At 43.9% G+C, this 14,390-nt stretch overlaps 2 protein-coding genes across 3 annotated transcripts; one reads left to right on the top strand and one right to left on the bottom strand.

Annotated features, from left to right (window-relative positions):
• Positions 1–5,235: 5,235 nt before the first annotated feature.
• On the bottom strand, positions 5,236–8,810 carry zmat5 (zinc finger, matrin-type 5). Of its 2 annotated transcripts, none has more exons than XM_049018759.1 (6): positions 8,534–8,810; positions 8,050–8,188; positions 7,665–7,727; positions 7,319–7,399; positions 6,320–6,431; positions 5,236–6,188 (listed from the first exon to the last, which is right to left on the bottom strand). In XM_049018759.1, the coding sequence occupies exons 2-6, from the start codon at positions 8,174–8,176 to the stop codon at positions 6,047–6,049; spliced, it is 525 nt and encodes a 174-aa protein (XP_048874716.1). In that variant the 5' UTR covers positions 8,177–8,188; positions 8,534–8,810; the 3' UTR covers positions 5,236–6,046. The 2 variants fall into 2 exon arrangements, with proteins under 2 accessions (XP_048874716.1, XP_048874718.1); XM_049018761.1 differs by having other exon boundaries at positions 8,545–8,810.
• A 10-nt stretch (positions 8,811–8,820) lies between these two features.
• LOC125745689 (cytochrome b-c1 complex subunit 9) lies at positions 8,821–9,285 on the top strand. The gene is made up of 2 exons (XM_049018763.1): positions 8,821–9,016; positions 9,140–9,285. Exons 1-2 carry the CDS (start codon positions 8,876–8,878, stop codon positions 9,185–9,187), a joined length of 189 nt encoding a protein of 62 aa, XP_048874720.1. The 5' UTR covers positions 8,821–8,875; the 3' UTR covers positions 9,188–9,285.
• Positions 9,286–14,390: the final 5,105 nt, after the last annotated feature.

Raw genomic sequence — 14,390 nt, 5'->3', positions numbered from 1 at the left:
AGTGGGACCCTTGGCGTGGACAGGAGACTCTTCAAAGTCTTTCCGGATGTGATCGGCTCCCATTCTGTCATAAGTCAGTCAGCAGTTTGAGATGTCTGCCATCGGTGACAAGCCTGGTGCTCACTGAAGACAAAGTGAGGAACTCTACAGCCCCTTGGGATCAAATGTCAGGTGATGTATCAAACAATAGCCTGCATTTGTGTGTGTGAAGTTTACATCTGCGACATTCTGAAACCACAGATTGTGAGCCCGAGTCAGTGAATGACACTCTGTCAGAAAGACTTTGGGGTGACGGAGAAGGTTATATGGGTGAAGACCCCTTGACCAGGGACCAGACAACCTAAAAAAAATCATTTTCTCCTGAATATGGCACCTTTGTTCTAAGCTTTCGAAACAACCTCAGTCTGTGAAAAATGATTGTCGATGAGGTTAAATTAGAGGGCAGCTAGTTGTTATTAAAAAAATCAGATTCATATAGATATTTGTATTTTGGGCTGCATTAATTTATCTTGCTATTGATGTTTTTCTCTTTATAGATTAGTGAAAACCAACATATTTTGTATTCATTTTACAGGAAATATTTTAAAAATGAAAAGTCTGACCCACCTCTGCTTCCATGACACGGTCTTCCCCTGCCTTCTAAGCAGGCGCTCCGGGATCGTTGCAGCCAAAGTGGCAGGGGTCTGGTCCCTCCCTGCATCTCGCGGGTGACCCTCACCATCCCTCTCCTGTTAATTAATCTTCCGACGCCCACCGGAGGCGCGGCCAGTGCAAACGATGATGAATGGGTGCTGCCTGTCCACAAGGTGCCATCCCATTGGGTGGTGAAAATGGAGGCCGGGGGGGGCACCGCCACCCGCGGACGGATCAAGCTCCCAGGCTCTGAGCATTAACAGTCACGGACAGTCCCATCCCAGCAAGCTGATTAAAAATCAGACCTTTTCTCAATCTCAAGATAAATGGACATGATTTCGGCCATGTCTCACGTTAATTCTTCTAGGTGCCCCGCTTTTCCTCGTTAATCTAAAACACAATTCAATCAACCGCTGCACTTTCATCAGTTTCATTACCATATTCCTCATTTAGCGAATGTATTTTACATTTAGACGGTATGTAATTATTTGGGCTTCAAATGTTTTGTGAAATGCTACACAGCCACTCACATCACAAACGTGAGTCACATAACTCCCTGGGCTCATGGTAGTTAGGAGGGTAGGCTGGCTCTTGGGTGCCAAACAGGCTCGTGCAGGTTTTACTTATGCAAAAGTGTTGAGGGCAGAACAAAAAAAATGGTTCGGAGGGAAAACCAATCAGATTGTAGAGGAGGTGGGTCCAGCAACTAAAAGAGGAGGGACCAAGATATCTGATTGGTTGGTCCTGCCCCCTCTAGTTGTTTGAACCCGCCTGCTCTACAGACAATTGGTTATCTCTGTGATCCAATCATTTTTCGCTCTGCCCTCAGAAAATTTTTGTGTAAGGAAAATTCCCTTAAGTGTGAAGCAGCTGCAATAATAGACAATGGTTGACACACACTGCAGTGCGATGGCTTTGGTCCCCAGCAGGAGGAGCTGTAACAAGCCCAAGGCACTAGTTTCAAGAAGCGTGAAAGCATCATTACTTGATTGCTACCACTTGTCTGTCAGCTGTTCATTTACTATAAAGTTACGCGTTAAGGGCTGTTCGCTGTTCCTTCTGGGAGGGTTCACACCTGACTTCTGGAGTCATCAGGAGCCATCACTACATTCAAGTCCGAGAATGATCTACAGTTTCGCTGTCATGTGACCCTCGCTTCCCATTTTTAGAGGCTGTCACTGGCCAAGGGGTACAGCCCTGTATCAGCGCCTGTGTCTCCGTGGGGACGATAATCTCTCGTTAAGGATAAAGACTGCTCTATTTTCAGATCGTCTGCAATTAAAGCGCCCGGCAGTCACGTCACGTGACTCTTTTGATCGTGGCTCTGCTTGTAAACCAAAATCTGTGCCGATGTGGATTATGTAACTCCCTGGAGAGCCGGGCACATTAAACAGGCCTTCGTCAATTTTTCTGGCATCTGATTTGGGTCAGACCCAAGACCAGGAAAAATAAATGTGCCTTGGTACGTGACACATTGAGATTTCATTCAAAATATGGTGTAAACAGTTAGCTAATCTCCTGTGGTTTGTTCTTACTTAACTGTTGCATAACCACTCTTCAAAGGTAGCTGGGGATCTCATTATATTATTTTCCAGGCCCTTCCACCCAATTCAGTGAGAACCTCGCTTCCTGGGTATGAATTTTGTGATATTTTTGTACCTAATATTTCTTCCCTAAGCTGTATTTTTATTATGTTCTAAAGTGCCTGTCATCTATCATGGTGTTTCATTCCAGCCTTTATTGATTCATCAGCATGTATAGTCAGTGTTTACATAAATGTTTCTGTATCAGCATCAGAAGAGGGGGAGGGTGGTCGGCCCTTGATTCGTTGTCCCCCCCCCCCCCCCCCAAAAAGGAGATAAAATCCCGGGACATCACTGTTACTTTGATCATGCATGAATCCAATAGCATGTTCTCAGAAGCCAGGCAGGTGTTCCAGCAGATGCTCTCATGTTACCATCAAAACAGACCTCGTTCTGGAAGGTTCTCCAACTCCTGCAGTTCCCCTAGGGTACCTGGTATTATCCAGGAAACGGAAGGTGCATCGCCAAGGAAACGCCATCCTTTCTCCCCAGAGCCCTGTACCTCCATCTCCCTACCACAATCCAATCCTGATTTTAGGGTCCCACTTTTTCTGCCCTACGTGTACTGAGAATGTTCGTTTAGCCGGGATCAATCTGGAAACGTTTCTGAGAGAGATGGAACGGAGAAGCTTGCCTAGTGGAGCAATGGAACTCAAGGTTCTCATTGTCAAAAATTCCCATAATGGAGGTCGGCTTGCTGCTGGACCCAGTCCGAGCAGCACTAAGCATGCATTCTCACACCTGGCTTGCCAGACATCAGATTGAGGCATTGAGTGCCATTAAAAATTGCACTGAAAGCGACCAGCTTTTTTATTATCAATCAGTGGGCTTGGATGCTCTAGATGGGCTAATTTGGCTTAGGAGGCTCAGAGATCAAGTCCAGACTTTTTAAGCTTCGAGCGAGAAGGTGCTTTTTAAATTACACTGGATAATTCCATTGGAATAGCTATAGCCAATTCTCCAGCAGGGACACAGCCAATGTTACAGTTAATCCTGATCCATTCTTTAGCTGAGCGGTATGAACGTATCACTGATTTCCCACCGCAGTCATTTTATGTCTTTCCTGCCCCACTGAGATTCAAACAAGCCGACAGCTCCAGCTGGCACAGCCAATAGAACTGCACTGCAGCCAACCCCTGACCGTGACCCCCGCCATTCTGGATGGAGGAATAGCAGTCCACCTTTGAGATCACAAGAACAGGCCTGGAATTTCCACACTTGCTTCCTTTGATTCTTTCCTCCACTACAGTTTCAATTCCGAATTATGTTCTTCCCTCTGAAAGCTATCTGGACAAACGAGAGGTGATATGGGATCATTCCAACATGATCTCCATGTTCCCAAGCATGTAGCATGGAGACAGCCACACACATCCTACACAGGAATTCACAGGGGTAAAAAAAAATAAATTCAAGCATCCCCAGTGGCCCTCAAACGATTCTGATGGCAAGTCATTTTCACCTGTTCCGACTGAAGCCTGTCAGCATTTCTCTGCCATTCCGATCCGGAGACTTGATTTCCCTACGGGACACTTCTGAAAAATTCACTTACTGTTCCTAAAGGGGCGAGTCTGAAACAGTAAAATTAGTTTCCACCTCAAACTGCATAAGCAATGCCCCGCTGGTTCTCTACATCCACGCGGCTCCCCAAAGACACGGCTCTCCACCTCAGTTCTACAGGTCTGACCTAGATACTTCAGATACCATCTTTCGAACCGCAACTCGTCGATTGTAATGTGACAACGTCGGAAGTAGAGACCGTTAATTCTACTCCTTTGACAAAAGTTCCAAGCGATGGAGAAGGATCTTGATTTACAGCCGAGGCCAAACTGTGCTATCTGACTCATTTTGAGGAGTAACATTCTCCATCTTTGCTAAACAAAAACCAAAGACTGGTCACAGGGAACGGAAGCATTTTACAATGTGTGATTAGGGTGAAGCCCAGTGCACAAATTTCCAAGGCTGGACGGCACATGGTGGCTCGACGGGAGGCTCTCTAGCCTCAGAGCTGCCCAGCTGTGTGTATGTGCGTGTTTGCAAGTTCAGCCCATTCGCGATTTGGGGATCCCCTCAGGTTCCTCCTACAGTTAGACGAAGCGGTATTTCTCAACTGCCCTAATTATGTCAGTCCGCGCCGAGTCGTGGATTGGCATCCTACCCAGCGTGCGTGTGCCCCTGCCTTATGCCCTTGCTGGGATAGCCTCCAAATTTCCCTGCCTGGTTATGCAAGATGAACAGCACATTCAAAGACATACCCCCCCCCCCACCTCAAAACAACATTAAGGGATCCATCAACTTACGCCCCATCGAGCAGCAAACCATCACATACCTGTCTAGTAAATCTAGCAAATAGTAAATAACATACACACACCTGAGAGCGGATGTACTAGGATGTTAGCGGGTGTATCGCTTGGTGTGTGTGTGTGTGTATATATGTATACTTACACACACAAGGTAGCCATCCATATCTACCTTGTAATAAAGTACGCATACAGCATTGTATACGTGATGGACGGCCACAATGAGCAAATATGATGCCGATGCAGTACCTCCACTGTGCTATTTCAATCACACGAAAAGCAACTTACTATAACGAACACCATGATATTCACCCGCGGCTTCAGCTGCCATCTTCCTTCTCTGCTCCTATTGCTACCTTGTGGATCTCTTGCATTTGTAGGGCAATTTGTGCCTTTTTTTTGTTAACGTACAATCCCTTACTTTAAAGTGCTGTGAATATACCAAAAAAATACAAATATAAAGAAAACTATATGTATAATAGAGCACCACATCTAATGTCTTGCCTCTCCCCTATAACTATTGAGATACACCCAAATCAATTCTTGTCTGATGGCTCCGGTCCTTAATGCAGATGCTATTCAACGAATACCAGCATATTTGCAAACACGTTCCCATGTTTTTAACGCTACAGGGTAATACACAAAACACTGCCAAATACAGAAATTCAGAATAAAAGCAGCTTTAACAAAGTGTACGTTACAAACAATTTCAAACCAGAAGCTTGGAAAGAAAACTTTATTTAAAAGAAGCACGGTGTCGGTCTGACAGACAGCCCTCACGCGTGGCTTTTCCAAAAGGTCATGTTACTTTTCAGCATTTCATTAGGCTCACTTATCAGGCCTTGTTGCACTAGGAAGCTCAAAAACATTCCACTTCCTGTTCAGGCACTTTCATCTTCAGTGCAACTACCCACAATGCCCCACATGCCACTTTCTCCTTCCCCCATCCTTAAACTTATTTCTTGTTTCCTTGGGGAAACCTCTTTTCCATGCTAATCCTAGCATCAAATGTTACCCTCCCCTCCCTCGTAGGGGACAAAAAGATGATATGGAATATTTCAACGCTTTGAAAAAAACGGCAAACTCTATATAAAAGAACCGGTTTCTCTGGCTGAACCACATTCTCAGGAAAAGAAAAACGTATTCGAGGCATTCACATGGCTCAACGTAATACCGATTATGCACGTAAGATTAAAAGCCGTGAACACCTGTTGGCGTAGCTTAAGAAAGAGGACCCACAGAGGGAGCAACGACGCCCTGTGGTTAAGCTGCCTGTTTGGAGAGGAAACCTCTACTGACTTTCCCAGGTGTGAATAAATCACCGACTGTGCCACCTTTCAGTCAGCAGCTCGTTTTTACCAGCATCAGACAGGTGCGATCTTCCGCTCATATTAGCGGCTAAATTGAGCGCGTAGAAAAACCGCGTCGAAACTGAAATGGCGGCTCCCGCGGTGTGCCTCTGACTGCTGCTCCTGCGGTCCCGCTGGCCTGACTCTCCTAACCGATCACAGGCCAACAAACAGGGTGGGAGACTTAACCCCATTCTGTCTGAGGCATGTTCTTCCATCCACCAGGGGGCGGTGGCAGGAGAGAGACCGGGAGGTCCGGTATGGAGAGAAAATGGGGAGGGACGTCGCTGCCCGTGGCAGGTTCTTCCTCCTCCTCTTTCAGAATGCTTCAAGGGACAGAAAAGGAGAAAAGGAAGAGAGGTCACACAAAGTTCACAGAGCGCCAGAGAGGAGCAGAAGTACGGCAGAAAGCCAGACGTCGCTAAGAGGTACCATGTTACCATGGCATCCCGTTTACCTGCCACTGTCCAGTGCTGCCTTCCTCTTCTCTCTCCTGCTCAGCCAGTCATCCACATTCCGCAAAGGAGATTGCTGGGCGGCATCTGGGTCCTCCTTCCTCTGCCTTTCAGCTGGAAATGTGAAAATGTCCGTAATCTGCAAGTTCAATCCTGTAACGCACTATCAACATAACTGACTGCAGTTTATGGACACCAGCTAGACTCACTGCATGTGAAGTAAGTAAGGTTGGTAAGGGGTGGAAAATTTCTGGAAACTTTCCATTCCATGGGAAGTTGAACTGGGGAATTTTGGAAATATTCCAAGCTGGACTTAATGGGAATGTATGAGAATTAACGGGAAAATTCCCAGCATTTTGCAACCCCAGAAGTATGTAACCTAAACTCCTGAAGCCACAGAAGGGGACAAAAAGTATAAAAAAGGGTAAAACTACAAGAAGAAATCAGCATAAACTGAGAGGTAAAGAGGCTCTCGCCCACCAAGCTCGGATCTTTTTCTCGGCTGTAAGATCACACATCTCAGAGCTCAACTGGGTCAGACAACATCCACTGCATCTCCTGCCATTACATGTTTCTCATCTCTGTCGCAATGCAGTCATTTGCTTTTATTATTTGCGCCGTACTTCTTCCTTATCTTCCATGCTACATGTCACCAGCTGCAGAAGGTACTCGACAGACTTAATTGAATACTGACGGCTGTCTGAGTGACACGCCTACTTCTTTACCAGTTTTATGCTGCTGTAATGCATTCGTTAACCGCATGGACCCACCTGCACATAATCCCCCCCGAGGCACAGGTATTAAGATCACAGACACACTTGTCTTCAGACATCTAAATAGCTCTCGTTGATTTAGCCTGCATCTTTTACACTTCTGTGTGCACTCGACAGGTTGTGCAGAGTACTCCAAAGGATAGACCACAAACAAGGAAAACTGTTTTCATGCAGACCTTGTTAAATCTAGTTCAATCCACAAGCGCCCCCTGGTGGGCATCCACTCACCTTCAATCTGCCGCTTGAGGTCGTCGATGTCCTTTTTTGTCATGTGGGAAAATCTGCAGCTAAAGCCAAAGACACACTGGCCTGAAATGATCAGAGATTTGTAGTTAAACTGACCGTTTGTTAACATTTGAACTAATTTTACCATTAGCATTTTCTAGCTTCTTTAGCGAGTGGCAAAGTCAGTTAAACTCACAGCTGGAATGGCTACTGGTTGAATCACGGATATAGGCCTGTGACGCACTTAACCTAAACTTCTTATGCAAAAAATGTAAAAACGAGCAGATATGTAGTACATTTTATACTTTTACCTAAGCACTTTGTAGAAAATTGCACTTTTCATACTTACCTGTCTGGATGAATTTCCTGCAGGGCTTCTTAATTTGTTCTTCCGCCAAAATGGCAGCACCATCTATAACATCATTCATTGTGTTACACTGGTTGCCCTGTATTATATTTACAAAAACTTCAATAAACAGAATTAATCCAATTTAATATTCATTTATAAGGCATATAGGCCATTGGCACCACTAAAAATTCACACAAAAAAAAAGAATTGAAACGAATTTAGTGATCAATGGAAGACGGATTTCAATGCAGTCATGCGTCTGTTACTGAGCTGATCTTTACGTCAGCTATTACACAGCACCCCTGAACAAAGGAACTATGGGTACAATTTAACTGCAATACAGGTGCACATCACTCCAAAGTAAACGTCTCAACAAGGAACGTGCCTCTGAAATTGTCGAACCAAGCCTTTTTGGATCTATGGTGTTGAACGCCGTTCAGGTGCTTTTTTCGGTTATGCATGTTATCCTGGAAGGATCGGTCACAGTAGTCGCAGTAATACCGCTTCCCCATGACGGCGTACCCCTGCAAGAGAAAAACCATCAGTAGCTGGACTCTTCGGGAGGTACGTGTGAGGTACGAGCTTCACAGCATGTCTGAAAAGAGTACTTCTTAGTTTTGTTTTGCCTTTGTAAGACTGATAAAATTTCTTGCTAGTGTACGATTAATTTGGTCAGCAACAAGTTCATTCATAATCTGCTTTGTCTATACAGAAAACTATTTTGGAATCATTAAGAAAACATGTCACACTCGAATAAAGGATGCAGTTACTAAGTACACAAATGAATTGGACTTCATTAAACATATAGCTAGTGATATACTCTGCATGTAATTCGGCAACGGAACCAATAGAGAATAAACTGGACGTACCTCTTACGCACCTGTGGTAAATAGATCTTTCTTTAGATGACGATATGTATATTATCGGTTCAACAGTGGCTCTGATTAATTGACTGACTTATTGGTCTAAACAGAGCATATGTGACCTTAAAAACACACCGTTATTACAAGAACTTCCAGTTTCTTCTTCCTCATTGATGTTGGGTCTCTTTTAAATGTACAGAAACCTGCATTACCGCCGCCTACAGTGTAGGAGTATAAAATCTACCTAATAAAAAGGTCGCGTTCATATGTCGTCACGGTGAATATGACATCATCTCCTCGCTGTCGTTATGTTCGTTTCCGGTCTGTGCGGAACTCCAGCATTCAGTCATGGCGCTTTCCCAGAGCTTGTACAATTTGCTCTTCAGAAGGACCTCAACCTTCGCCGTAACCATCATGGTGGGAGCCGTCGTCTTCGAGCGGGTATTCGACCAAGGCGGAGACGCGATTTTCGAGCAGCTGAATCGCGGGGTGAGTGTTTGCATTGAGCCCGTCCCGGTTGACCTCTATGTTGTGCGGCTAGCTGGCTAATTGGTAAAATTTCGAGTGAGCCAGTAAGACCGAACGTTGTATTCATGTGGCTTTATCTTTCAGAAACTGTGGAAGCACATCAACCACAACTACGAGAGCAAGGACGAGTAGTAAATTGGGCTCGGACGCCACAGCTGGAGAGCCGCGCCTTCAGCGTCCCGTCGTCATCGTCATGATCATTTCGGACGCGATCCCCCACCGGCGGGTTTCCATGATCAAGGAGTTGGATAAAAGGCTTAAAGACTTAAACGGAGTACCTGCCCATTTGGCACCATTAAGATTCAGATGCAGCCATCGCATGACGTCCCACTCATGTAATTTATCATCAATTATTCCGTTTTTAATGCAGTTCCAAGATATTTTCTGTCATTTCCATAAACTGAGGCGGTACAATTTTGCTCACTAATGGCTCTGACACGTAGATCATCTCTACTGATCGTTTACTCTAATAAAGGTGACGAATGTTGCTGCATATTGGTTTTTTGCTTATGGACAACTTATAGCTTCAGTATATTATGCCCATGAGTTCAAATGAGGTTTCCGTATTGGATGCTTGGGGCTACTTAGTTTACATTTGTCTTCAGATTGTTTGCAATAGCCTTTAAGAATCATGCAACCGAGTCTGCCTTGCATAAATGCTTGAGTATCTAACCTTTTAAAACCGATTTGGAGCGATTTCTCAACTTTACGTATAAATTGGCACAAAGTAATAATTAGCGCCGAACCAAAGTGCTAGAGAATGCACGTATTAGTTGCAAATGCTTAACTGATTTTTCTTAATGATTCTTACGGGTGTATCATGATTACGTTGACTAGGGGTTCTGCTTGCCATAGGAAAAACGTTGATATTCCTGTGGTATAATTTCCATTTACCACTGTTAGGGGGAAGCAGGCTCCAGTAATATACCATGCTACTCAGGAGTTGTGCAGTCGGTCACAACCGATCGTTGCTGTACCTGCAGATCGAGTCTAAATTAATACTTTTATATCGTAAGGTCGGTAAGTCAACCAACCCTAATACTTTGTAGTCCATCGTAATCAACGAGCATGGGAAAGGCATTACTTACAAAATCAAACAGGCAACCAAATTTGAGGTGTTCATCCATCCATTTTCCAAACCGCTTATCCTACTGGGTCGCGAGGGGTCCGGAGCCTATTCCGGAAGCAATGGGCACGAGGCAGGGAACAACCCAGGATGGGGGTCAGTCCATCGCAGGGCACATTCACACCATTCACTCCTACGGGCAATATAGCAACTCCAATCAGCCTCAGCATGTTTTTGGACTTTGGGGGGGAAACCGGAGTACTCGGAGGAAACCCCACGACGATATGGGGAGAACATACATACTCCACACATATGTGACCCAGGCGGAGACTCGAACTTGGGACAATTTGAGATGTCTTTAATAAAATACACGAGTTTATGCCACGATACTCAGGACCATCTCCAGCTTGCAAGTCTTTTGCAGGATATTCAGATGTACCTTAACACTGATTTTTCTGTATATCCTTCGTGCCACCATGATAGCTGTTTTAGGTCCTGAATCAGTAGGAGGGAGAATAAATAGTAAAAAGGCGAATAAGTATCCTGACTAACTTAAGAAATCCATCCATCCATTTTTCTGAAACCGCTTATCCTATTCAGGGTCGGGGAGTCCGGAGTCTATCCCAGAGGCTACGGGCGCAAGGCGGGGGACAACCCATCTGAGTTAAACTATGATGTTTAAATATTATATCTCAAAGACTAAATATTAGTGTATTCACGTGCTTTCTCTGTGGTTTCGAAACATGTTTGGCAGGATTACCATGAACTGTTAATGAACTATTTCGCGATGGATTCTTTTTTTTGTCAGGCAGTAATCAACAGCGAACATCATCATATCAGATGGTATTATGTTAATACCATCATCAACATATTTCTATGGCCGTGACTGCCGACGTCTCTTAAAATCACTACCTGCTGTTTTCCGTTTTCCCCCGTAGTGGTGCATCCTGCAATTTCCGTAAGGCTCCGCTAGGAGGCGACAGACGCGCGACAAAGTAGTCTTCGAAATTAATCGAAGATCACGCAACATGCGAGGAGCTGTGATTCCCAGAGAGGCACTCCTAGCAGTAATAACAAAAGTCTTTATTCAAATTGCACGCATATTAAATCGTTTAGAAGCCAGTGTTGCTAAAATATAGTCCTATTATATAAAGAAATAAATTACTTACATTTCTGTATCACCCTCTTGCAAGACAAAACAGTGAATCAGGCTTTAATTGACTCAGTCGGCTCTACACTGTTAGGGTTTTGGGAAAGCAAGTATGAATGTCAACTGATTTCTATATTTACTGCAAATTTAGCTCCACAGGTTTGTCTGTCCTGATGTAAGTGATACGCGTGCTAAGTGAAACTGTAAACAACTCCAAAGGTTCCATACTGTATATAATCCGAAAGCTAAACAGAGAGGTAATTGAGCTTGTATAACATAATACACCAAGACTCAATTTCTGAGGCAGAGCACCCATAGTAAGAATTTGTTGCATAATATAGTAATAAAAATTAAACAATATTCTACTGGTTTGTCATGCAGAAGTACATGAAGAAGCGGGACCGGTTTAGGAACTGCCAAAATGACCTTTTGAAAGAGCAAAGAATGTGGCTATCCGAAGTGTAACTGAATCCACAACCTCCCAGAATGTCACGCCGTGGTGAGAGTCAGAATTCACACGTTCTTCACACAAAGATAATCATCTTCACTTTCTGCAACCTTCACCATTGTAAAAAAACACATATTCTCCATCTGCTTTTAAAAATATTGATGCTGATATTTCCATACTAGACAGAAGGGAATAAAACCATACAGATTCACATTTCACAGGGGTTTTGTAACATCATCTTGGTAACGGGATGGATCCAGTTTCTACTGGTTTCCCAACTGCTGGAATGTACAGCCGTCTCAGACACAACATTTCTGTTAATACCAATTTGCTGTCACACATCCTCATCTGTGGCCAAATTGATAATCATCAAAAGACTGCTGTAGTATTTCACGTAGGGGGGTTCATGGTCTAAGGCAAATTTTTACATTTTTGAGTGCTGAAAACATTCATCAGTCATGAAAACACCCCATGCTTTTATTACTGTAATATCCCAGGCCTTTTGTAGACTTTACTTTACTATCAGTTGCTGTTTCACGTAATTTTCTGCTTCCAGAAAACTGTATTTTTCTGACCCTCTAATATCTTTAATATCTAGAAGCAGATCAAACACTGTATAAAAGATCTACTGCTCTGACAACCATATGCGAGCCAAGTCTAGAAGTGTGATTGTTGATACTCTAACCTCAGTTTACTTACTTTGAGTTTTCAGATTTTCTTCTCAAAAGCAGGCGTGTCTGTTTTCCATTTTTCGCCAGGGGTGAAATACTTACAACATATGAATGTATTCGCATGGTCTGTGCTTGTTGCAACCAAGTCAACCCTACCCAAGCTCAAGGCTTATAGGTCCCGGTAGCTGGAAGGGTAACACATTCTGGTCTTAATGAGGATATGTTTCTGTAAGAACTGCCACTGGATTGCAAGCCAAGTATCTAAACACGGCTAAGAGTTGTTGGCCGCTTCTGAATAATTTATATTCTATCAAATATCTTCCTTCTTTTCACTTAGGGCCCTCCCTTGTCCAGGTATTAAGGTATTTACAAAGCAATCAAACAGCCAGGAGTAACAAAAACGAATCAATTAATGTTTGACCATCAGTATGGACTATAGCAGAAGCCTGGGATTGAATCAGGCAGCAGGGCTGCCTCTTGCAGCCCAGGTGGCCCCATCAAAGAAGTACCAGCAGACGGTTTGAAAGAGGGATCATTTGCGGTCATGATTCTCATTGCCCCTGGAGCAGAACCCTCGTTCCTCACATGTTACCCAGCTGATATCACCTCTCCAGCCGAATTTTAGCTTTACTAACAAAAGGACCCTTTTTTATTCCAAGTACTGTGCATGTAATGCTCAAATAGTTGTGATGTTTTATTCTAAAATAAAGAACAAAAAATATATATATTTGCTAGAAGAACAGACTAGGACATTGGAATCAGAGGCTCAGTGAACCTTCAAAGTGTTGAAGACCTCATGTTAATGAGCCAAGGGGTAGTTTGTCCTCAGGCACCTGAAATAGCCTCTGTGTGTGACACCAGGGAACACCGTCACTGTCCTTCATGTCACACAATTTCACAAATGCCCACCACTGTCAGACATGCTGAGGCCTCGAGTGAACAAGCAGCATAAAGAGTTTTTAGAGGCACAGAGAGGATGGCTGTGAAAGAGGGCGTGGCTTACCGCCATCATGGAATGGAGAGTCAGGTAAGCGGCATTTTATTGTCCGGATTTTTATTTTGTGTGTCACTCATTCCCTGCCTTAGATATAAATGACTATGGTCTGTTGGTTCTCGTCCTGAAAGTTGTACCCCCCCAGCCCCCCCCCCCCCCCCCCCCCTTATCGGTAGCATGCCAGTTGTTGGTTCTGTAATCTTATTTTGGATCCCTTCAAATTCCAGCTTTTCTTGAAATGGAAATTACAGCTCATTGTATTGTCATCCCATCAAATGACGCTGTCGCCGCTCGTCATGAGCATTTAGGCAATGTCTCCAAACTGGAATGGAACGTACAGATTGCTGGTAAACGTAAACAAAGCGCTTGCCTGTACATTGGAATTTGTAAAAATACATCATTGGGGGAAGATGTTTGAACGTAAACTTCTTGAAAGTGAGTGTACTTTTAATATACATTTTTTATTTTACGTAGACATTTTTTTAATTACCCCGCGACCCAGTAGGATAAGCGGTTTGGAAAATGGATGGATGGATGGATTTTTTTAATTAATTGGATGGATTTTTTTTTTTGACTCACTCACAAACAGCCCTTGCAGCTGCATGTCTACCGCATCGCAGTAGCCAGTTCTGAATGTACTGCAGCCAGTGTATGTATTTCACACAGGAGCTTTGGCTTCGGTCTTGTTTGTATTGGCGTATCACTGTGTTTTTTTTTTCCCAATTGAGAGCAGTTAATGACGTGCCTGAACGATTTCCTCGGGGAACGAGGGAATGACCTGCTGGCTGAGATACATGCAAATGTGAAAAATCTGCGTGTTCAAAAACTTTTGACTGGTAATGTATGTTCATAGGAATGTGTCCCATTAAACGGACTGAGTGTGCATTAAATCAAACGTGTATTCATTACAAACGATCATATGAATTATTTAGTCTTCAAACAGAACAGGCGACTGGTCCGCTGTCTAACCGGCTTCCAGAGGATACAGCTATCAGGCTCCCGTTTT

Source organism: Brienomyrus brachyistius, chromosome 7 (assembly GCF_023856365.1).
Source record: "Brienomyrus brachyistius isolate T26 chromosome 7, BBRACH_0.4, whole genome shotgun sequence".
NCBI classification, from domain to species: Eukaryota; Metazoa; Chordata; class Actinopteri; order Osteoglossiformes; family Mormyridae; genus Brienomyrus; species Brienomyrus brachyistius.
This window is presented reverse-complemented; position numbering and strand designations above follow the sequence as displayed.